Raw genomic sequence first — 23,762 nt, forward strand, 5'->3', positions numbered from 1 at the left:
CATATCAACACTAAAACAAAATGAGCTCTCCAGAGCAAAAACCAGATGAGTTCTATGAAGTCATGCTGCTGAAACACATACGTACAGACATTTGAACTTTGGAGTGTGAAAAGCACAGAAAGAATGATGAATTCTCCAAGTTCTATATTTTTACCACGTGTGCAGTATTTGACAGAATAGAGAAGAAAAGAGGGCATATGTACTGGGATCACACAGTATATGCATTCATTGGCTTCTGTCTGTGACAGTTTCCAAGGAAACATTGCTGTTTGCGTGTGTCTTGTGAAAAAACAAAAAGTAGAAAAAAGACAAGTCCCACATGGTTGTTGTGCTTGACAGTTGACCCACTTGCACGTAAACATGCCCCCTTCATTTGCGTTGAAAGCCTTCATAACTCCCACCTTCTCTGCACACTTCGCTGATGTCACTTCATACCTCTTTACTGGAAATTTTTCACCTGGCTGAGGCTTTCTCCTCTCCTCGAAATGACCAAGTAGAGTGAACTACAGAACTCACAGGCACTTTCAGAGTAGACACAACTAGTCGAGCATCTGTTCCAAGCTGACATTTGCCTACCTGGTAAATTGGTTGTATCTGTGTATCCAGGAACATTTTAATAGCATGACTGAATAGCAGTGGGACTGCTCGTTAGTACTCTATAAAAACCCAGTGTACCACAACAGTCTCAGAAAAGCCTCTACATGTTAAAAGCAAGTAGACATCAGATAGAATATGAAATGCTTACCTCCCCCACAGTCCCAAAAATCTTGAATAATTCACCTTTAGTGCTAAAATACCACCTGGTTAAAATCTTTTGACTATTTTTTGACCGTATTTTTCAAAAACAGCCATCTTTTTCCTCTACATAAGGGAGTTGTGAAAAAGGGAATAATCAATAAAGTCTTTTTGAGTTTTCTTCAGGTGGGTGCAAAGCAGAGTATCTTCGGGTTTCAGAAAGCAAATTTATGGCTGAGCCACCCCCACTGAAGTTTGCATGTAAACAATAGAAAATACACAGCCGCTGAAGCAGTTTGCCGTTTGAAGATGAACAATAAAAAGGATGAAAAACTTCAAACAAGCAAAGGAATGTTAAGGCATTAATTCCATGTGTACTGCCACATCGTATTGTGCTCTTTTACAGAGTCCTCTTTTCTCATCCTATAAATGGAATTAAAGTGCATAATTGGGAGGAGGAGAGTAGTCTGTCATTTTTATTAGTAATTTTTCCTGGAGCTGGCTCAGAGGCATCTGGTGATTAACCTCTAGATCTCCTCCATTAAATAAATCCAGAAAATAATTTGGAACAAGGTGTTCTTCTACACCACCGACAATCAGCCTTTGGAGGGAACGTTTCAGACTACAAGTCCTAATTAGAAAATAATGGCATTTGAGTACGAAACTGGCTCTGTCAGGAAACCCTCGACTTGTCTTTCATGAACAGTTTTCTTTTGTTCTCTCCTCACTGCGGTGGAGAATACCACAACAGTGCTTCTCTTGTAATTTATTTTTCTTTCTCCTCATCTTTAGATGAGATTTTTAGACATATGTCAATGTCATTATGCAATTTGCTTCCCTCTTTCCTCCCTTTTCTTCCTTTCTCCATCTTGATCAATTTATCGAACATATCTCCACACTTGCCACAACGTCCACCTGACCTTTTTCTCTATGGGAATTACACATCAGCCAAGCCCCCTGTCTCCTATCATAACCCTTTTCTCCTTTCATGGCCCTGTTCCTCCCTCTATGCTGCTCTACACAGAGTGTGATAATACAGGCCTAATCCTTCTCTTCTCTCAATCCCTGCGTCAAATGAAAGAAAGGATATAAGCACATTACAAATCTCATTACTAGGCTTTAGGTATGGCTCTGTGTGTGCATGTGCTGCATACAACAGCCTCATCAGAAGCGTACAGTAGGTAAGTGGGGGTGAGTACACAAAGGGTGTCTAGTTCTGCCTGTTCAGTACAGTGCATATCTGAGCCAGTTTGTGTATTTAGTGCATTTCTGTGTATTTAATTTCCTGCCAGAAGTGAGATGGGCAATAACTGTTTTAGACAAAAGATTTGCAAAAGCAACCCAAGTGTGGTGGGTAAGCATGAAAAAACGCACTCACACAGACATTGGAGATTTTTCTTTTTCTACTCCATTCCACTGAGCACCATTTTAAGATGTCAGATCTGATTCATGATGCCTGATTATGATTCATTTTATTCAAATTATTTTATTCAAAAATTCATGTTTACAGGAATGCAGGGGGTGCTGAGGGAGAGCAGAGTGCTGATGAACATGCCAGATTGATACAGCTGACTAGTTCTTTGTTGTCAAAACGGGCAGGTGCTTAAATTCATGGCATCTTGCACGGATAACGAAAAAAGAAAAAAAAATACTCGAGCTCAGCCGTAAAAATAACAACATCACAGCAAAATTACAGGTTTTATTGATTTTTATTTTTGCCTTTTTTAAAGACCTATTTGATTATAGAAGCAGTTGTATGTATGCACAGGGTTAAATATGACCCTGTAGTTGGCATTAACGGGGGAAAAAGGGGTCCACACCACAGATGAAGTAGCTCATCAGAGAGTGCAGCATGATCATTGGCCTTTCCTGTAAGTCAACAGGGGTGCTGGTGCAGAGCATGGTGGGAGGTGAACAACTTCTGCCTTCGCAAACAATGAGCTGTGCTCACAGCTCAGCAGAGCACTCTGGGCTTTTTCTCCCAGAGTGCTAAAATGAGCCATTGAGGAAGGCCTCTCTGCCTACAGCTATCAGACTGCTGGATAACCCATTTGTCATTCAGTGAGCGCTTTTATCCAAAGTGCCCTCTAGATCCAAAAGTGTTTACATTTTTAGCTTTGGTGCCCTTTGGGAAATGAAACCCCTCACCCTTGCTGTGGCAGTGTCTTAATATAATAGTCCAAATGTAAAACATTCAAAAGCAATGATGTACAGTGACATAATTAACATAAGTTAATTAACAATATATTCTTGTAGAATACCATTAACTGCAGTAGAATATGACTGAATCCATTTCCATTTATATCAAATATTAGTGTTTTAATAGAGAATATCATTCAACTTGTAGACACTTTGGCCTAATTACAGAACTTTAAACATGCACACAGGCAATCATTGCATTGCTTGAGCTTTTACACTTATTGTCTCATGAATGGGCAGTGAAATAAATACCAAGGAGTATGTGAGTGTCAGGTGGTGAACAATACAAGATGATTATCAGATTAACTTACTCATGGGGACAGGAGGGATCACAGGGTCCGTGGAGGAGGGCTTAGCCTTGACTGGGATGGGTGTTGTTGGCCCGTTAACCATCACATGACCTGGATACCAGCGTAATAAGAGAGAACATAAGTCAGATGCATGAGCATTTAAAAAGAAAAAAAGGAAGAAAAAAAATGGGAGAAAAACAAACATTAAAAACAAAAAGGTCCTGCTTTTCATACTCTACTATGCGTATAATCATGATGCCAGATGTTGACTTTTCTTCGTTAGCACCAAAGGCTGGAAGGTATTTCATTTTTACCATTCATATCTATCCAAAGACTGGGCTTCATATCTCCTGCATAAAACAATCTCTTACCTAAAAACATCAACAGCTCTTGAAAGCTAATATATTTCCCATCTCTGAAGCCATAAAAGCAATAATGAATAGATTGCTCTGTTTTTAAATGGCAGTTAAATTCTTAACCTTGAATTTCTGCTTGCATTGACCTGATTTTTGTACAACACAGCTGTAATGCCCTTCTTTGATATCAACATTAAAAATACATTTTCTTTTGTGGTGTTTATATACAGTTTATACACTGACCGAGGTAGTGCAGCAGTTTCTGGGCTCGGTTCTGAGTCGGTTTCAGGTTGAAGAGATCCTGGTTCTCGTCAATAAACTGGGTGTCCACGGTGGAGTGCAAAAACTGATTGTTGGACAGAACATTCTGGAGGAATGGGATGTTGGTCTAGAGACAGGGAGAAAAAACAACTTTAAATATCAATCTCCAGTCTTACTTTACACTTCTACCAGATGAAAGACCAAATTTATTTGACAGATATGTCTTTGCTGAGATTGACATTGAGACATGCTAAGCACTCCGAGCCCACACGCTGGTAAACAATTAGCTTTAGGCAGGCCATATTAGAGTGAGCATCTCAGACATCCTTCCACCTCAGCTTCAGACAAACACTGCACAGAGAGAACATTGAGGAAGTCAGCTGTTGAAAATAATTACATTTCTTTTCTAGTTTGTTCATGGGGAGGGATTCATCATGCCAATTAATGTTGCTGTATTAATGAGAGGAGAATGAGTGAATGGGGGAATTAAGGGGATCGAAGATATGCAATTGTTAATATCATTATTTTTTTCCCCACTTTTATAAGCCCGCTTTTAAGCTGCATTTAATTGTTGCTAGATGTAGAGAGTGAGGGTTAAAGATAAACGAGAGTGACAAAAGAGGAGAAATTAGTAGAATGAAAAGCAAAAAAAAACTCTGAAAGGACATGTTAATAAATTCTATGAGATGCTTTTAAAACTGTTTATCACGATTTAATCTTTGCAAAAAAGAGGGTTGGGAAATCTCCACTGTGTTAGAGATTACTTCCTCAAGGTTTTAAAAGTGTCTGTGCCTCTGACCTGAAATGTTGAAGTTGCAAGTGACATTTGAAAAGACATAAACCCCTTCTGCTCCCACACAGGGAACTCAGAACCTCGACAGGGACCGAGCCCCAGGGGAGCAGTTTGGTGCTGGATAAAAAGAAACTTCTAAGCCCAGAAAAGTAACATCCACCTCACTACTGCAACATAATATAGATTGTTTTCTCCATCACCAACCCACAGATACACACTGCCGTAGGGACACAGCATATGCACATACAAAATATGGACAGAATTTACTACCAGGATTTGGCCATTTAGCTGGCAGTCAAACCCATGCTGACCTGAAATCACTGTGGCATCAGTTACTCAGGAATCCCATAATTGGGAGGGGGATGCCACGCAATAAACAAGCCACACAGACCTCATTACAGTACCAGCACTGACAGATGGGGTGTAGTGGAGAGAGCAATTTGCTCGCATGAGGAGAGCACACGCCAATCATAAAAACAATCTGCACACTTGCAACCGATACATAAGTTAACAAATTTTTTTTTTTTTTATGCAATTCAATAAATACATTGTATTTCTTCACATAGTACCCTTACTTCTATCTAATTCAAGTAGAGACAGTAACATGCTTTTAATTGACGCAGGTTTGTATTAGAAACACGTCTACGTCCTATTCGCCGTGTTTGATCAGTATAAATCTTTAAAGATCAGCTCTATTTGCCCTGTTAAGGCTTTTGCATCATGTTAGAAATACTGTGGTGAGAAGTGACTCACTGCTGACTGACATCAGCAACAGTCTAAGTTCCTTTCACAGCTTTTTATTCTAAAAATGTAAAGAGCATCACCCTGCACAGACCTCATCAATCCAGCAACCCACAGCAGTCATGGTGTCACAGCTTTGCTAATTCGAAACATGAGAAACCCAACTGTGAGTGTTATAGATTTAATGCCAAATACCTCTGTATAAATTAAAATTAACATCTTAGCTAAGATCTCTAAATTTTGACACTGCTAACTCGTCTCATTTAAGATGTGTATTTGGGGCACTGATACAAACTTAAGACAACTTAATGAATTTAAATTAAGAGCTTTAGTGTTTTAATAGACAGAAGTCCTTGATTTCTCATTATGGCTTTTACACTGCATGTAACCACAGCCAGATACACGATGATCGTCTTTCCCAGCCTGTATTTGGGGCGGTCATTTGTTTATCTACAAAAAATATATATATAAAAAAAGAAACTTCACAGTCCCAGTCCTCTGTTAGTTTTCTTTGGTTATACATATGTCTTATTATCAAATAAAAACAAAATTGAGGAAAAGCTTGAGTGTCTCCCTGAGGTTCATTATCCCAGCAAGGCAAGAGAGGTTTTCATTTCTGAGATATATAGGCATAAATACAAAATGACACTATATTCTAAGCAAGTTCTAACAAAGAGCAGAGCTGGAGAAGAACAAGAAAAAAGAGCTGGGAGATTCACATGGCTGTGCGGCACCGCCAAGCCTTGGGCTACAAGCTGTGGACCAAAACAAAAAGCCCAATGCTACAAATGCACCAAGATTTCAAAAACCTGCGGACATTTTCGTTTGCATTCATAGGATCTGCCACCAATTACTGTTTACATACAGTTTATACACTGCTGCCTAACACATGTCTCCACACAGCAGTAAGAAATATTTTGTAGAAAATGTTAACTGGCTCAAAAAAAAAACAAACAAAACAAAAAAAAAACTTCAGGACAATCAAATGCAGACTGACCAACACGCTGGTTGGGTCAATTGGTTAAACAAAAATTGTTTTTATTTTTTCCATTTTATTTTATGAACCATGCAAAAGCACAGTATGGAAATGTCCATACAACACTCATCTCCTCATGTAAGTATGGAACTACTGCTAGTAACCAATTAGACGAGCAAAAAAAAAAAAAAAAAAAAAAAAAAAAAAAAAAAAAGGGAAATGGAGGCAAACAGCTGTGTCCTATTCTCCCTACTTCTTAACAGTTACAACAAGAACCTGCCAAAAGGGGATTCTCATCCTAATAATTTTCCTTTAAATAATGTTTAATATTCTTACTTTTGAACAAATCATGCCATGCTAGTGCTTCTCCCTAGTTTGCAGTCATTATGGTCAGCAAACTCACTCCTGTGGTTACAGACACGAGTGATCTTTGTCAAACTCTCAGCACGAAAGTAAAAAGAAAAAACTTTCATATAATGCTCTTTTAAGCTGGGAACTTTTAACAGTCTGTAACTTGTGACCATGACAAGCTGTTAAAATCACAGACCCAATCCCCATCTGGCTCCATCCCTCTGTTTCACAGGTATAAAGTACAGTACCTAATTTGCATTATACCAGAGTATACTAATGTGAAATGGAGAAGCTGGTATTGAAGGAAAATGAAAAAAAAATAAAAAGTTTAATTTTCTTCTTTAGAGAAAAGCCTGAGGGCATTTTGATGTTTCACCTGCACAAGTTTTGAAAATTTCTCTTTGATGTCCTCATCATCTATAATTTATATGCATAAACAAGTTTAATGAGCAAAAAGGGAGAAGATTAAAAGATATAAACAAAATAGGACAGAAGCAAGCCAGAGAAATGGGATGAGCGACCAATAGCAAACAGTCTACTTTAGGGATGTCCCGATCAGTTTTTATTTGCTCCCGAGTATCTGCCGATACCGAGGTCTGATCCGATACTTCTACAGTACATTAAAAAAAATGAAGAACAGCGAAGAAACTGATCCAGGATGTCCCTGATTTTTTAAAATACCTCCACACCGCAGACATTCGCGCCCAAAGTGACGCAAAGTGACGTCATGCCGCATGCGTTGATTCTGTGTGGAGTTGAGACCAGAGGTTGCGCTAGACTTTTTCGTTGTCCGTCATTTTGACTGAGAAGGTCGTAAAAATCCCGTCATAATCTATTTTACCCATCGCTTTAATTTAAAAGCTGATATAAACTATAAATACTGAAGTTTAAATGGTCTTGTCCCAAGTTGTATTTGTCTTGTGATAATGACATATTCAATAGCATTCAATTTTCATTTATTTCTAATTAATATTCAGTCCGAACAAGCTGAACAGAGACTCCACACCGCGCCATCACACATCAAGCAGATGTATAGCAGACAAAAACACTGACTGTGGCCCCAGTAGGTACATATGAACAATGAAATGAAACGATAGCGCTTAAAATACGAACAGGTCACCTGCTGTGGCCTGAACGCAGTCTCACACCTTCCTCCTGGTCCGCATGTACTTGAATTGCGTGCCCGCTTGTGCATAATCAAACGTCTCAAGTGGGATTGCTGCAGAGGTTATTGTCAGGTTTTGGATTTTTTGCCTCGGACAGACGATTTCTCATGGCTGTTTTGATGTTGTTCTGAATCGGCGCTCTGCTGCCACACTGGAGACTGGAATTACAAGCGCCACTTCAGCCAAAGTTTTGAAATCAGGGAACATTTCTCTAAGTGAAGTGATCAGAGGTCGGCAAGACTCTCTGAACGAGGGAAGCCAACGAGGTCATGCATCAAGAGAGACAGTAGCTATTAATATGCTCACTCGCCACCAAGTGGTCAGGGGTGTGAATTGCAATCTGTAAAATGACAGATGGCCTTCAGATTTTTCCGTTTATTTTTTTAATGACGGAATATATATATCCCTGATCGGGGTGTAAAGTCCGTTTCCGATCGAGTCTGAAACCACGTGATCGACCCTGATTTCCGATAACGTGATCGGATCATCCCTAGTCTACTTCATTAAAATCTCAGAAATAATGGACAGGGAAGATGGAGACGACATTAAAACACAGAGGTTTGTCCTTTTCCTTTGCTGCAACAGATCAGTGTGTTCATTAGCAGGCTATTCTGGTCTGCCTGTGGCTATCACACACACACACAGTCCCTTCACTTTTCTATATTTCCGTTAATAATATGCAACACACATTTTGGACTCTCCTTGCATACCACTCCCTATCTCTTCTTATTTTCTTCCATCTGTCTTTTTGCTGCTCTGCGTAATGTCACAAAAACTCTGAGGGGCTTCTCTGATTTGGATGCTCTGAAACAACCACTTGGCTACAGCTCTGAGAGCTACGCTCACGGTACGCTAAACAACCGCTTTTTGCAAAGAATAATTATTTCTCCCATTTCCAAATGGATTCCATATCATAAATTCAAGCACAAACACACATACTGGTTATGTTCTACATGGGAAACTGAAAACAACAAAATGCAACTCACAAACAATATGGAACAATTTTAACTCAAGGCTTTAGAAATCAGTGCCTCAGTGTGGTAGTGCAATCTCATTAACTTTAGTTAACTTTCTTTTTTATAACCACGCAGGAATCTTCCTCTGGTGGTGCCTGTAGATTCCTTTGTACTTGCAGCTCTCCGTTTATCACCAACATCTGTTTTATTGCTACTCCGCTCACAGCTGGTCGTTATCACTCTTGTTGCAATCAGCTTCGCTGGTGATTGCTAAAGCTACATTGTGAGGCAAGTGCCGATAGCCCAAAGTGTTGACTTGACTGCAAAGTTTGATATATATGGTGGATGCAGGATTCAGTAATAAAAAAGTTATTTATGTAACATTCTTTTAAACATAAAAAAGAAGTAAAACAAAAGAAAAGAAAACGATAACAGGCAGCAGATTTTCTTGCAATTATTCGTTTCAATGGTGAATACAAATGGGATTTCTATCCAATATTAAAATGCACCCTGGATATGTCAGGGAAGAAAATAAAACATGTCACTTGTTAGTTTATGTCTTCTTCTGTCTGCCCTGGAATTGGATGTCATCTTTCATAGCAGATGCGTAGATAGTATGATGGAGAGGAGGGAAAGAAAGAAAAAAAAAGGTAGGTGTTACTGTATTGCAGAATATTTATTTACCATCTATACGTCTGAAATAGAATAGCAAGCAAGAAAGGAATGAGATTGTGTTTACACTGCAATAAAGACGACCTGAAAACGGTTTAAAGGTAGTTTCACAGATCAGACCAACTCTTCAGTGAAATTCACAGCCGTCATAGTTTTCTGAAATAAGAGGAAAATCACATCTTTACAAGTTACACTTCTTTAGTTTTAACTTTGCTTTTAGAGAATCAATATGAACACGCATAAAAATGTAATATTCAGGCCCGAAGCCCAGTCAGCCCCCTTTTTACTCAAAGACAGTTCTGTAGTGCAATCCAGAGTCAAGGCCTCGGTCAAACTCCACACTAGATCATATCAATGTTCAACAGGGCCACAGTGATGCAACTTTACTGAAGTAGAAAAGTAGACATTTTTAAATCCAGGTTAAAAACATTTCTTTTCTCATGTGTCTATGCATGAAATCTGCACGGTATCTTTTAACTTATCTTGACTGTTGCTTGTTTTTAAATTCATTTAAATTATTTTATTTGTTTGTCTTTATATTCTTTTTTGTATTTTAATGCTTCTTCCACTCCCTGCTGCAATGCTTTTATTTTATGTAAAGCACTTTGAACTATTTGTACATGAAATGTGCTATATAAATAAATTTGATTTGATTTGAAGTAAAAGGTGGAGAGCAAATGAAGCTAGAAAACCGCCCACAAACAAGTTTCAACAAAAATATTTACTTTATCTGGTCGTTCAGCCCACAATATTGTATAAAGATATTGGTTCTTCTCTAAAGTCACCCATTGATAGATTACAACAATAATCATAATAAGTTAATCTCATACTGTGAGGCATGGATCTAATAAACTTGCGAAGACATGTTTTTATATGTGTGAACTGTACACTGCATATTCTATCTTACTAGGTCATTTACAACAATTCCTATGCTACATTTTCCCGTGCTACATCCTCTCTGGTACTTCGATGATAACAACTGGATGAAACATCGTGCAAAATGGTACGGGTCCAGCATGGAGATAATATACATCCGGACCTCAAGGCGATAAGGGCTAAAAAAAAAGATAAGAGACAACAAACTAGACCAAAAGGAAAATGTCAGGCCCACTGTTTTTAACTGGCTGAAAACTGAGACACTGTGGGCGTGACGCTGTTATTCCCAGATAATGAGCACTCTCCTTCCCTGGGAGAAGATTTGGGATAAAACTTTGAGATCTGAATTAAGTAATTATCTGTTCAAAAACCAAAGCAGAGGAGAGATTACACAAAATAGTACTGCTTCTATTGTGAGGGAGGAAAGTGGAAGCAGGAGAAGGTCTTAACTTCACAATTAAAATAGGTTACATAGCTCTTCATTTATCCATCTTACATCTGCAACAAAGTTCATAGTAAAATTTTGTCTCAGATTATCTTTGTTGCATAAATGTTACAATGGTCATATCTGAACATCTGATGGTCTGAGGTAGGGCAACAATTTGAGCAAATGATATCACCATGATTATTTCAAGCAGGTCATTCTTTGTCTGGGACTGCAACCACAGAAGGATTACTGAAAGTGATTGGCTTCAAGGTGGTTGCAACGTTAACCACCAGGGCCTCAAAAGTAAACTGCTGAATTTTAAAAAAGTAAAAGCTGATCAACTTTAAGTTCAAAGCAAATTACCCTTCTGATGGAAAATGGTAAAGTGGAATGGTTGAATTATAAATTGCAAAAACAGTTCACACATATCAGGGCTACAGCTTAGGACAGACCACTCCGTTTCATCTGCACCAGGTCACACAGAGACCATCAGGGGTAGGGGTGGGGGAAATTTCCGATTCTTAGATGCATTGCTATTCGGACGTGGACGATTCTGAATAGATTCACAAATGTCCAAATTTCGATTATTTAAATAAAGTAATACAGACGGTTCTAAAATGTGGAACTAAGAAGGGCGGTACGAGTCATCTCCGGGACACTATGTGGAGCTCATGAGGAACGCACACCGCACAGAGGAAAAACAAACATGGCTGACCACACCTCGCCGTGAGAACCAAACAGCTCCTTCTAATTTAAAAGCAGATGTGTGGAAACACTTCGGCTTCTACAACAAGCGAACTGGACAAGAGCCACGTTATTATGACGTTTTCAAGGTGTAGTGCAGGGAAATATGATCCTTTTGAAAATTTACCAGATGTTTCTGCGCGCGACTTCCTGTCCCACACGATCTTCTCTGTGCTGCTGCGTTGGGCAAAAATAGAAGCTCTATATCTGCTGCGGAGGCTGCAAAGCGCCGCAGCTGTGACGGAGCCGGTGGAAGCACAGTCATTGATTGAAACGTATCAGCTCCACTGCCGTGCTGGAGTACAGACGCAACACACACGCAAGTGTTGGAATTTAGGGGTTAACTCGATTCCACCCGACGTAACGTTCCAGTTTGCACGCATTTCCATTACTTTAATAAAATATAATTAATTCAACTCTTGTTTCTTATTACAAATGCAGTTTTCCAAAACTTCAAGTTATGAATGCTTATTCAGTGAGACAAAAAGAAATGTGGGGAAAAAGTGCATCAATATACATAAATTGAAGACCCATCAATAATTGTTTTAATAATCGAATCGTAGCCCCTGAATCGTAATCGTATCGTGCCCAAAGATTCCCACCTGTAATAGGGGGGGAGATGCAGCTTTACAAATGGATCATGGAATGTGTTCTATGGGGAAAGACTTTAGTAACGCACAATTCATGTCTGTGGTTATGTATACCACCCAAAATTTTTTTTTTTAAAAACACCACCATACTGACAAATCCTCAAAATCCCTTTCTTTTATGGTAAATCAAGTGTCCTCTTTTCCCATTCCACTTCACATAAGGGTTGCATTGGTGTGAAAATGGTCTGAGGAATGCATGAAGTGTGCATATTCTCACTGCACATTCTTCTTTCACAAATATCAATTTGTAAGCAGAAAAAAATATTCAAATGTTTTTTGTGGGTGAAGATAGTTTCTGTGTCTGATCCCTGGACTGATAAATCAGTTCAAACACATTTTGGGCACAAATGTTCTTTTAAAGTACACAAACACATACTATGTAATACTTAAACAGATCAAGTGCATATTTGTTTGCTGCTTGTTTGAGCTGCTTTATGTAAAACAAAGTACAACCATCAGACAGCTAAGGTGAAGATTTTGAGATTCTATTTTTAGGACATGTTCTCAGTATTACAAATACAGAGCACACAAACACCTGATCTCTGTCTTCTCCTCAGAAAATACACTGCCTCCATGCTCCCTCAGTGATTAGAAGTTGAATAGGGGAGCTGTCAGGTCATTCTTCTTCTCTTTCCCCTCCTCCTCTGTCTCCCTAGTCCCATTCGTCACACCTTAACCACTGGCTGGGACACAAACAAGATCAACACACGCACCGCCTGAAGACTGAATGCACTCACAAACATGCAGAGGACCCCCCTCTTACACACACACATAGATCAGCCACAAGTTTATACAAGCAAACAAGAGATATCCAAGCTAAATGCGCACACACAACTCTGGCTTTTAAAGAAAATCAAAGGCAGCAGCAGAAAAACAAACAAATAAATTCAATACAAATTCAAATATATGGCAATATACATGACTTCATCACAGTCCATCAATTGGTCTTTAAGGTAAAAAAAGCCAGTATTTACTATTCTTTTGGCTTCTCTTTATCATTACTGCCTGACCAAAAAGTGTCACATGAAGATCTAGTTTTGATTTCAGCTCTGGATTCTGTGGTGGCCAACTCATGTGAGAAAATTACGTCTCACGCTCCCTGAACCACTCTCACAGTTTGAGTCATATAAATCCTGGCCCTGTCATCTTGGGACATACCTGTGCCATCGGGACAGAAAAACCTTAATGATGCAAAAACCTGGTCAGTATATTCTCAGTCGACCTAATTTTTAATCCCAATACCATGAGTTATATTTGCATGGTGTGGGAAAATTTGAGTGTGAATTTTCCCATTGTGGGACTAATAAAGGTTTATTACACACTGCCGAGTTGTTGATTTTCTTCAATTTGATTTAAACAGTTAAGCGATCTCCAATCACAATGATTAAAGATTTTCTCTCCTCCATATTTCTCCTTCAAAGATAATTGCTCACTGCTGTCTCTCCAGGCATTAATAGTTATCAACCCAGTTTCAGTAGCTTCAGCATTTCCTTAGTTGTTTTTTGCTTGATGCAGAGTAGCTTTGTCTTGTTTGAAACAAACATGTTTTTCCTCAACCACAGGATGATTTTTCTGACAGTTGTTTCAGGAATAAAACCCTACTCACTGCATTAGTTAGGCTTAAATAACTTGTTGCCAGCTGTAACAGTTACTTTTGTTTTATGAAGGCAGTATATTTATGGGAGAGATGAGCAGACCAGCCACATTTTGTGCTCATCAAACAATTACAAAAACGATTCTTTAACTAAAAGGTCATGCCGTATGTCTCGTTCCATTCATTTGCCTTGCTAAAAGTAACTGATGCCTATTTTCACCCCAAGCTATCCCGATCAAATTTCAATGGGTTTCACAGGCCTATAAAACACTCTAGAGGCCTGTTTTCATCTCTCACATTTTAGACTTTGCACGCGTCTCACCACTGGTGATGTCACAAAGATAACAGAATTGAGCATGACTACTGAGTCTACAAATTAAATCCGTAACTAGTGTTTGACATTTATCATGAGGCTTTTTTCCCACCTCAGAGTGAAAACAAAACATCTGATTGAGATCTTTCCAGTAATTACTCCATAATAAAGCAATTTTCAGCTGTAGGGAGAAATAAGTCCATTGTAAATAAAATCTTACCTGTAGGGTAGAAGAAACAGTAATAAATGTAGTGACAAAAGATGTTCAAAAGAAGACAATTTGTCCTGGATATCTGCATTTTTGTGTGTACTCCAGGTTAGATGAGACCCATGCTGTGTAAATGCAAGTATGATGCCTTACTGATTGCTAAAACACTTCACTAACCTGTATAAAACAACAAGAAGAGGTGGAGAAGTAATTTCAAGCTTTAGGGTATGCAAGACACAACCTATGCTTAAAGGATAAGACCGTTTTTTTGACATTGGGCCCTTGATTTCACATTATAACATGATGTTCTACTCACCCCTGCTTGTTGTTGAACATTTGGAGCTGTTCCGAAGATATTCGCGAGGCGTCTGGCTGCTCTCTTGAGATATTCGGCCATGAAACGGTTTCCTATGGGCAAGCTTATACAGGCACAAACTATGCTGTTTATAATTGATTAATTACTGTACATTAGCACTGATAACGTGGAGGTGCGTCGCTTACTTAAAAAAATCCGGGTTATTGTAATTTTGATTTTTTTTTTTGTCGTAAAGTGGGTGTTACTGACGTCCTCGTCGTGCTACTGCCACAGACAGCCCACAGACCTGCTGCCTGTTTATTCATTCGGCTAAAATTCAAAATTAGTAACCCGGATTTTTTTAAGTAAGCGACGCACCTCCACGTTATCAGTGCTAGTGTACAGTAATTAATAAATTATAAACAGCATAGTTTGTGCCTGTATAAGCTTGCCCATAGGAAACCGTTTCATGGCCGAATATCTCAAGAGAGCAGCCAGACGCCTCGCGAATATCTTCGGAACAGCTCCAAATGTTCAACAACAAGCAGGGGTGAGTAGAACATCATGTTATAATGTGAAATCAAGGGCCCAATGTCAAAAAAACGGTCTTATCCTTTAACCACTCAACTCAGTCTGTATGCAGCACGTTTTAGCTGTCTTTTGTGAGCTGGCCCTGGCCATGGCGCTGAAATTGCTGCTGACAATGATGCTGTGCCAGAGATCCTTGACAAAGGCTGTGCAAAGAACAGATAATGCACTTTTATCTGGATCTCGCTACTCTAACTACTTTCTTCAGCAACCAATCACAATCTATAAATCTTAAACATGAGCAGGATATAAATGTAATGCAAATGTTCAACATATAATACAGAACCCTTTGCTGAAGAATCGAGGGCTAATTTGTCTTTTTCTTTAAAAAAAGTTAAAAAGCAAATGCTTTGCAGCTATAACAGACCAAATATTTCTGGGAAAAATGGGATACTGAAGGTGGATAAAGGTTATTAAATTAAAAAGGAAGTTTGACAGTCAAAGTGATCCTTTGACAGTACTTGATATCACTAAAATAACACAATTTGTTTTTAGCATGGTCTTGGAAAAGGACAGTTTCAAGACCACAAGAGAAGCTATATTCATCAGGAATCTTAATATTGAATGTTTTCTTCAAGCAGTGAAACTTATCTGGTATCGAAAAGGGTCTCAAACTGGCTAAAAGAGTGCCTTCTTAGATTTTTTCATAGACCCTGGGCTTATCAAAACAGATTGCTGCTCAGGGTATTTTGGGGATTCTTAACTCATTGGCTGCCATTGACGTCTATAGACGTCAATTTAAAAACAACCGTTCACTGCCAAAGACGTCTATAGACGTCAATTGCGTTTTTTAACGGAGCGGGCTGGGGAACAATCTAGCGGAGTTTGTCACTAAATCTTAGGCTTGTAAACACTAAACAGAGAATATACTGGCAAAATTACCCGCAAGGTGGCAGCAGTGCCACTTTGCGCAAAAAAAAAGCCTGTTTTCTCAATTTTTTGGTCAAAAACAGCTGTTTTTGGTGAAACCAACCTATGTTCTACTGTCTATTACTAAAGGACTGAAAATGGTAGAAACAAACTTTTTTTCCTGATGAAAGAAGAGTCTACTCTTTCTTTTGGTAATTTCGGTGTGTACATAGTCATAAGACACACTTTTCTGTGGGTCTTGGAAAATCAGTCAAAATACTGTAAAACACTTGGCAGTATGGGTCTCTCTGCACTGAAAATGGCTGGCAGCCAATGAGTTAAGCAGTAGGACCATGACGCGTTAAATGACTCCCAATGCTCCTCAAACTCACAGCGAGCACTCTCTCAGACAACATTAGCAAGTGTTTCGTCCTGTAAGTTAATTATACTGAAACTTGTGAATGATCATCTGGAAAAAAAATATACATTTTTTTAGCTAGATATAGTGAATAATGAATCTAGTGATAATGAATCTACTTTTAATGCTTTAACACAGAATCGAGGATTTTTATTTAGTATCTTAACGATACATTTCAATAATTTTTACGATAAAGTGACACTTTAAAAAGACCGCTGAATTGGGAGAAGCATCCCTCAGAGTCCTGATGTGGTGTAAAGAAGCAGGGGATTCAAAACCTTTTAGCACCAGTAGAAAATGTTATTAATCCGTCTTTACTCAGATCTTACTACCCAATCATTCACCAGAGGTGAATATGGAGCCAATTTGGTCTAAACACAGTCTGATATCTTTGTATTTAGTTTATTTTTGCCATGAAAAGATGAACCTGAAAACATACAAACCTCAACCATGAGGTTAAAATAGAGTTCATTTCAAGAAACACAAAAAAGAGGATTAATTCCAAGCCGACGGTGCACCCATCATACACAGAACATACTTCAAGTACTTAAGTTACGATTGAACCACTGAATTACAGCTGTACTGAATTTCAAACCTAGTGCTATTGGCCCTTGTCGGTATGAAAACTACAAAGGAAAACCAAAATAAGCTTTTTTCGCAGGGTCAGGAACACTTTTCTTATTCCACACGACTGGCAGTGTGATCAACTTAATTTCACCAAAGATAATGTATAATTTTCCTTCTGCTATTTCAGATTTACAGTCAGCAGATGAGCTCCAGGCAGTGGAGTTCTGATGAAAGCAATCTTGGCTGGTCAACTTCTACTTATGCCAAAGAATCTTGTTGACCTGTTCAATATAATTTTGTTTTGCGCATGATTGGGATTCGACATCTTCTCCTCTGCCAACTCAGAAGCAGGTTTCACTGATGTGCAATGAATTTCAACCTGTGATCAGGAATCACTGGTTTATTCATAATGAAGATCACAGTGGTGTACTTCTTAGAACATGAATGAAATGTGAAATTCTTGTTCTTGCTGCGAGACCACTGTGTGAAGACGTGGGGTTGCATAAAGAATTATGCAATAACTGCGACAAAGAGCTATAACTTTTAAAAGTTATGATAAAAATTGTGAAACTTAAATGGGCAATATTTAATTTGATTTGATTTAAAAGGATAAAATGTTTAGATGTCAACTACAATTAACACATCTGTTATTGGGTACATAAACCTATGCTGACAGACGCAACACACAACTTACTGGAAACATAACTTTTATTATGCATTTAAAAAGGTTTTATATAATATTTCCAATTTAAAATTGCTTCCCCCTAACAAAAAATATTCGTATATTTGTCAAAACAGCATGTTCAGAAGGTTAATAATGCTTTTTTGTACTGAACATTCTTTTAAAAATGAATCAAGAAGCTGAGTTAACAGGTTAAAAAAACAAAACCCTGAAGGTGAATTCCACAAATAATTGAGTACAGAAAAGAGAGAAAATAAATGGCTTTAGTGTTAGAGGTGAGTAGTGACCTTCAATTTCAAGTCCATCAGTTCAGTTTGTAGCAATTGAGCGATTAAGCAAAAATAAATGATGGCGTCACAAATACATTATCAGGCGTCTGTATCCCGACACTTCATGTAATATACAGTTAACTGTGACCCCTCCCCCCCAGGGTGAAGAAAGAGCAGGCAAAACAGAATTCAGTGAGACCACTTTCGTGTTCCAGTAAGTAAAGCAATCTTTCTCATCATATTTTGTATAAAGCTAGTAGAAAATTGAATTCAGGCAGTTTCCATTTACTGTCATAATGGCTAAAGTCTCAATACTTTTCTGTCAAAGTAATGCATCTAATCTAATGGGCTCCCTGTATTGATGACTACCCTCAATAGCGAGAAGGTGATTCATGCATGTTTCTCCTCTAATAAATATTGAGCAAAGATAGCTGGAATCTTATTTAAAAAGCCACCCAAAATGGAAATGTTGACTCAACTAGCGAGACCATATTCAATCCTTCCTTCCCATCTATGGCTCCACAAGCTGCCTTTAATGCTAAAGCATCCATCTTCTATTTTCAGAGACAAGGGAGCCCAGATAACCTAATGACTAAGAGCTGCCTCCTCTTCACAGCGTACTATAACGGACTGGATTTTCTGACAGAACATCATGTCTCCATTTTTTGTTGTTTTCCTTTTTAGTCTCATCATGATCATTAATAATTTCCTTGTGAGTAATTAGTTTCACACATTTGGGTCTTTTAATGATGCTCACGTCTGCTTCTCCTCTTTAAATTGTGCATGCAGCTCATTGTGAGAGCTGACCATGGTGCTGAAATGATTTAGTGGTAGCAATAACTTGCAGTTTTTTGGAAGCTACTTCAGCAGGGGAAGCTCAGGTGGTCCATGGCCTTGCTCACTTGGATGTGCCAGGAAGCTTTGCCAGCGGGCCAGCATGTGCAGCACCAGGGCTCTGGCACTGACGGACATGAACTGACTGCAGCCATTTATTAATGCTAAAATCGCTATAAACGTGTCAAAATGTCCTACTGTGAGTAATGTCCATTAGCTACGTTTACTGGTGAAGCCAATAATTCAGTCATAATGTGATTTCCTCAGTAATGTGGCTGAAGTGGAGCCCATGTAAACAAGCCTATGGATTTTGATAATGCCATTTGCATGTGTAATTTTAGTTACATTCTTGAAAGGGAATTTCAGGCAGTGAACCACATAATCATAAATCAGTTTAAACAGCATCCAGCAAATTTATTCTATGTCAAATATTTTACAGCACAAGTTACCTATGTCAGCTGGTGAGACACTTGAGTGTTATTGTCCATTTCTATGATGTTTTTAGGTAAATATTTATCCATGAAAATCCCAATGAGATTTTTATCCAGGAACTCCTGGCCAAGATGAAAGCACAGAACAAAACACAAACTAATGTTTCACACTAACTTTCTTCAAGGCTTCAAGTGCGTTTCACAGAGTGGCCCGTTTTACTTACGGAAACTTCCTGTACATGATGTAAAAAGGACAACTCAAGGATGAGTTTTACGCCAATGCTCATGCAAGGATAGCCACAAGAGATTATCACATAGTATGGCTGGTCCCATCAGGATTTTTGGGAGAGCAAGAATCAGCAGACACCAATCAATCAAATATTACATGGACTATTGGAACACTGATTTTTTCAACTTAACTGTTTTTAAAACAGTTATGTTAAAAAACTGGTTAAAAATTTGTCGTCTTACAGTTTAGAATAAACGATAAATGAGAGCAAATCCCCAACAATAAATCATATTGAGGCAATCAAATCAAACAATTTCCCCGTAGTCATTCAGCTGGTGCAGTCCTTCAGGTCAGTCTTTGTAATGACCATCAATCACATTTTTTGTGGTAAATACTGACTGATAACCACAGATGCCCAATCAATCAATGCATCCTTATCATAAAGACAAAAAGGTAAGTTATGTAATAGAAAAATTGCTTTTTTATTTAAATGCAAATACAAAAGCATCAGTTAGTCATTAACTGATAATTATGTGCATGCAAATTAATACATTAATTAATACACGACACTGTCAATTTGTAATACCCTCACACAAATCCCTGCTTATCCAACACTTGAATGATAGCTTGAAAGATGCCTTATTCCAGGGAAGCAAACAATCTAATAATAATAATTATGTAGTCACCAATAGACAAAGTTAAGTTTCCTCATATTGTTATTTCACTTGTAAAATCTAACACATACTGCATTAAAGCAACTTGGTCTTGGAAATATTTGGTTTGGAAGTTTCATTCTTTGCAAAGCAACATGTCCCTAAAGTCAGTTCAGCACCCAGTCTGCATGTCTGAGTAAGTTTACTCAGGTTTTAAATAGAGCGATACAGGTAAATAATGTTCTTTTCTCATTATCTGCAGCTCATGGCTGGTAAAGCTATCTGCCAGCAGTAGCTGGGAAATCATTTGGAGGTACCATTACTAATGCGTGGGAAATAAATAAAAGCACAATGACATGGAAACGGCTCTAAGTGCAAAATTAGAAGGTAGTGTTGTGTGGGTGATGTGTGTGACCATGTTTGTGACCGTGTGTGTCTGCCCTTGTCTCTCATTATTCCTAGATTGAGACAAATAGAGGGGGGTCTGCCCGTCGACCCAAACCTCCACACCATTTACCTCGCACATAACAGCTGAACATGTGTACAAGTGTGTGTTTGTGATCCAGTCAGGCCTGTGAGAGATGTGTGTCTAACAGCAGGGCATACTGGCCACGTCCTCATTTGTATTTTGCAACTATGAAAACATTCCAGTCTGAGTAAGTGTGTGTTTTTATCATGCTAGGCTGGAAACAGACCAGGTCAAATGTGTCATCTATGCTCATATGTCCATGTGTTAAATGTGCGTGTGTGTGTGATAATCAAAGGATTATACACTGATGATTCTGTGCAACACGTTTTTGCGCACCAGTGCTCAATGAGTGGATTTGTTTTTGTGGTGGCCATATTTAGTCGCCGCGTGTCAAGCTTTACTCCCCGACTCATTTACACGTCTACATTTACATAAAAGTTGTCTTAACTTCATGCTAAACCAGCCACTTCAGCTACTTACAGCTAAACAGCAATGATTTAATCCATGGAGCAAACTGAAAACCAAATTCAGTCTTAATATTTGGTGTAAACACACTTACAGCCCTAAAAACAGCACTAGCTCTGTAAGTTACACTTGAGCACAGTTATTACAGATATGTGAAGAAGCTGTTTAGATTCACTAGACCGTCTCAGTCGGATTTGGCTCACTGTGTTAACAATCTTGATGTGTTTGAGAACAAGATGGGGAGGTAACATCTGTTGCAGGACTCCTTGGTCTTATTCAACATCTACGGGACAAGCTGCATGATGGGGACTGTTGTATAATTTAATTGTAAATACAAACATTTAGGCTTTCAACAGTTTTTCCATGATGCAATTACAAAAAAGCATGACAATCTCTCAACCATCAAGCAATAAAAATAGTCTTCCCATTTCCTCTCTCTCATATCAGAACATGCTTCCATGTATTCCTGCTTCTGGACACATGACTCAGAGTGGATATCAAAATTCTTATTCTTATTTTGATTTAAAGGTCCCATGGCATGAAATTTTCACTTTTTAAGGTTGTTTAACATTAATATGAGTTCCTCTAGCCTGCCTGCGGTCCCCCAGTGGCTAAAAATGACGATAGACCTAAACCATGCACTGGAAATTATTCTCCGCCTTTGGAAATGTGACCATGCAGATGGCCTGATCGGGAAAGCCGCCGCTTATGACGTGGAGGTTGTTTCCACCCAGAGCCAATAAACTGCCTTTCCCCGCCCACAGCTCTTTGGCCAGCTCGTTGCGCTGTATATGGATGTAAAAAATCTGTTTAGAGCTCCTGCATCAGAACCTCTAAAGAGCCAGTGGACAGATTTTGTTTTTTTCTGGGAAAGTGACGACAGAACTGAAGAGATTTGTGTGTGCGCCAAATATTTCACCGACGAATGTTTTCAGAACTTGGGCCAATACCGAGCCCAATAAGGAAGAGCCCAGACACCCTGCGGAGGAAACTCATTTGGCCGCTTGTATTCGCGATCTCATTCTCTCGGTCACTACCCACAGCTCGTGACCATAGGTGAGGGTAGGAACATAGATTGACCGGTACATCGAGAGCTTCGCCTTCTGGCTCAGCTCCTTCTTCACCACGACGGGCCGGTGCAGAGCCTGCATCTTTACAGACGCCGCACCAATCCCCCTGTCAATCTCCTGCAGCTAACGTTAGCTAACGGTTAGCTATGCAGCTAATAGCATCTGCAAGCTCTTATCTCTGCCAACTGGGTTGTTGGAGGTGTTCGCATGCCCATGAGATGGTTAGCTCGCTCATTTTAGACCAAAACCCCCTACTTTAAGCTTCCTGAAGAAGAATGAATCCGCAAATTCAGTGCATTTCATCAGGATAATGATTCATTCATGGTTCCAGAGTCAAAACGGTCAGTCTGTCTGTGTCGTTAGCTCTGCAGCTAATAGCTCGGTCACTGTCGCTAATGTAAAGGTAAATAGCATGAGGTATGCAAGTGGACACCTCATTTACTGTAACGCGAGTGTTGTGTACTTATTTGTTGTTTTGATAGCCGTCCTTCTGTTGGTGTTATGGCGCGCACGATATCTGCCTTTCCCCTGATTGAAATGACTCGCGCTACGTGCATCTTTGCAAACCAGAGCAATCAGCTGACAATGTCAAAATCCTCACTCCTGCTTTCCCCTTCACGCACGCCTTTTTTGCTGTGTCTTGTGTAGCACTTGCTTGATGTTTGACTGTGTTAGGAGAGTTGTTCAGTAACTAGTTCGTCATATTGTCAAAGTAAGCTCATTTCAACAGGTTTCGCTAGTTTTACGGCATAGGGCTGCCGTGCCATCTACGTGCCATAGCGATTCACAAAACATTTGCGCAAGGTACCACGGGCGTAAGTAAGGCCACACCCCCACTAAACAGCTCATTCTGAGGATCCTAAGGAAAGCTCATTTTTGGGACTGGCTGTTATTCTGCACCAAGGCAGAATTTTGGGGAAAAAAACTCAGATACAGCATTAGGGGACCACTAAAGCCTATAAAAATATATAAAAGCCTCCATTTATTTTCATGCCATAGGATCTTTAAAGATATCTCTTTTTTTATTTTTTAAGTGAGGTTGTATCAAGTACTTATGAACAGTGTGGCTGGATGACAGATCCTACCACTGAGCTGCTGTGATTTATCCCAAAATATCAACTATAAAAACAGAAAAATGTGTGAAAAGCTTAGAAAAAGCACAAACACCATCTCATATGTTTACCAAAGCAATAGTCAGCACTAAGCTATACAACAAGTCAATAACGCCTGATGGACTCCACTGATCATGAGTAGTGAAGTTATTCAGATGAGAAAATAGTGACATAATAAACAACTGTTTGACGTGTTGTAAAATTCACAGTATCAACTCACTCCTCTATGGCTCTGTATGGAGCATCTCTTAGCTTAGCTGTCAGAATTCTGAAGCAATTTGCCCATATACCCATTGTTTTATGTCTAGCAGTAGCAAAAAGAACAACCACACATAGGGGGAAACAAATTCAGCGATTTTCGGTCAAGAGCAAGTCAAGTCCAATACACAAAACCTTGTGTGAGAGAGAAACTGGTTGCTAGCGATGTGAGCAACTTTTTTAGGGTTATCCTTTCTTTAACATATCTTTCAAATACATTTTTGCTTTGAAAGAAACTAATACCATCTGCTCAGTTCTTAGAACA

The 23,762-nt window shown here is 39.0% G+C and overlaps 1 protein-coding gene across 1 annotated transcript in view; it reads right to left on the reverse strand.

Annotated features, from left to right (window-relative positions):
• pcxb (pyruvate carboxylase b) overlaps positions 1–23,762 on the reverse strand; it is a 305,729-nt gene that overhangs the window by 56,152 nt on the left and 225,815 nt on the right. Inside the window, exons 13-14 of the mRNA XM_075450834.1 lie at positions 3,824–3,968; positions 3,246–3,335 (exon numbers count right to left, since the gene is read on the reverse strand). Coding sequence (XP_075306949.1) covers positions 3,246–3,335; positions 3,824–3,968 — 235 coding nt within the window. The remainder of the gene's footprint in view (positions 1–3,245; positions 3,336–3,823; positions 3,969–23,762) is intronic.

This window comes from Odontesthes bonariensis, chromosome 19 (assembly GCF_027942865.1).
Source record: "Odontesthes bonariensis isolate fOdoBon6 chromosome 19, fOdoBon6.hap1, whole genome shotgun sequence".
NCBI lineage: Eukaryota > Metazoa > Chordata > Actinopteri > Atheriniformes > Atherinopsidae > Odontesthes > Odontesthes bonariensis.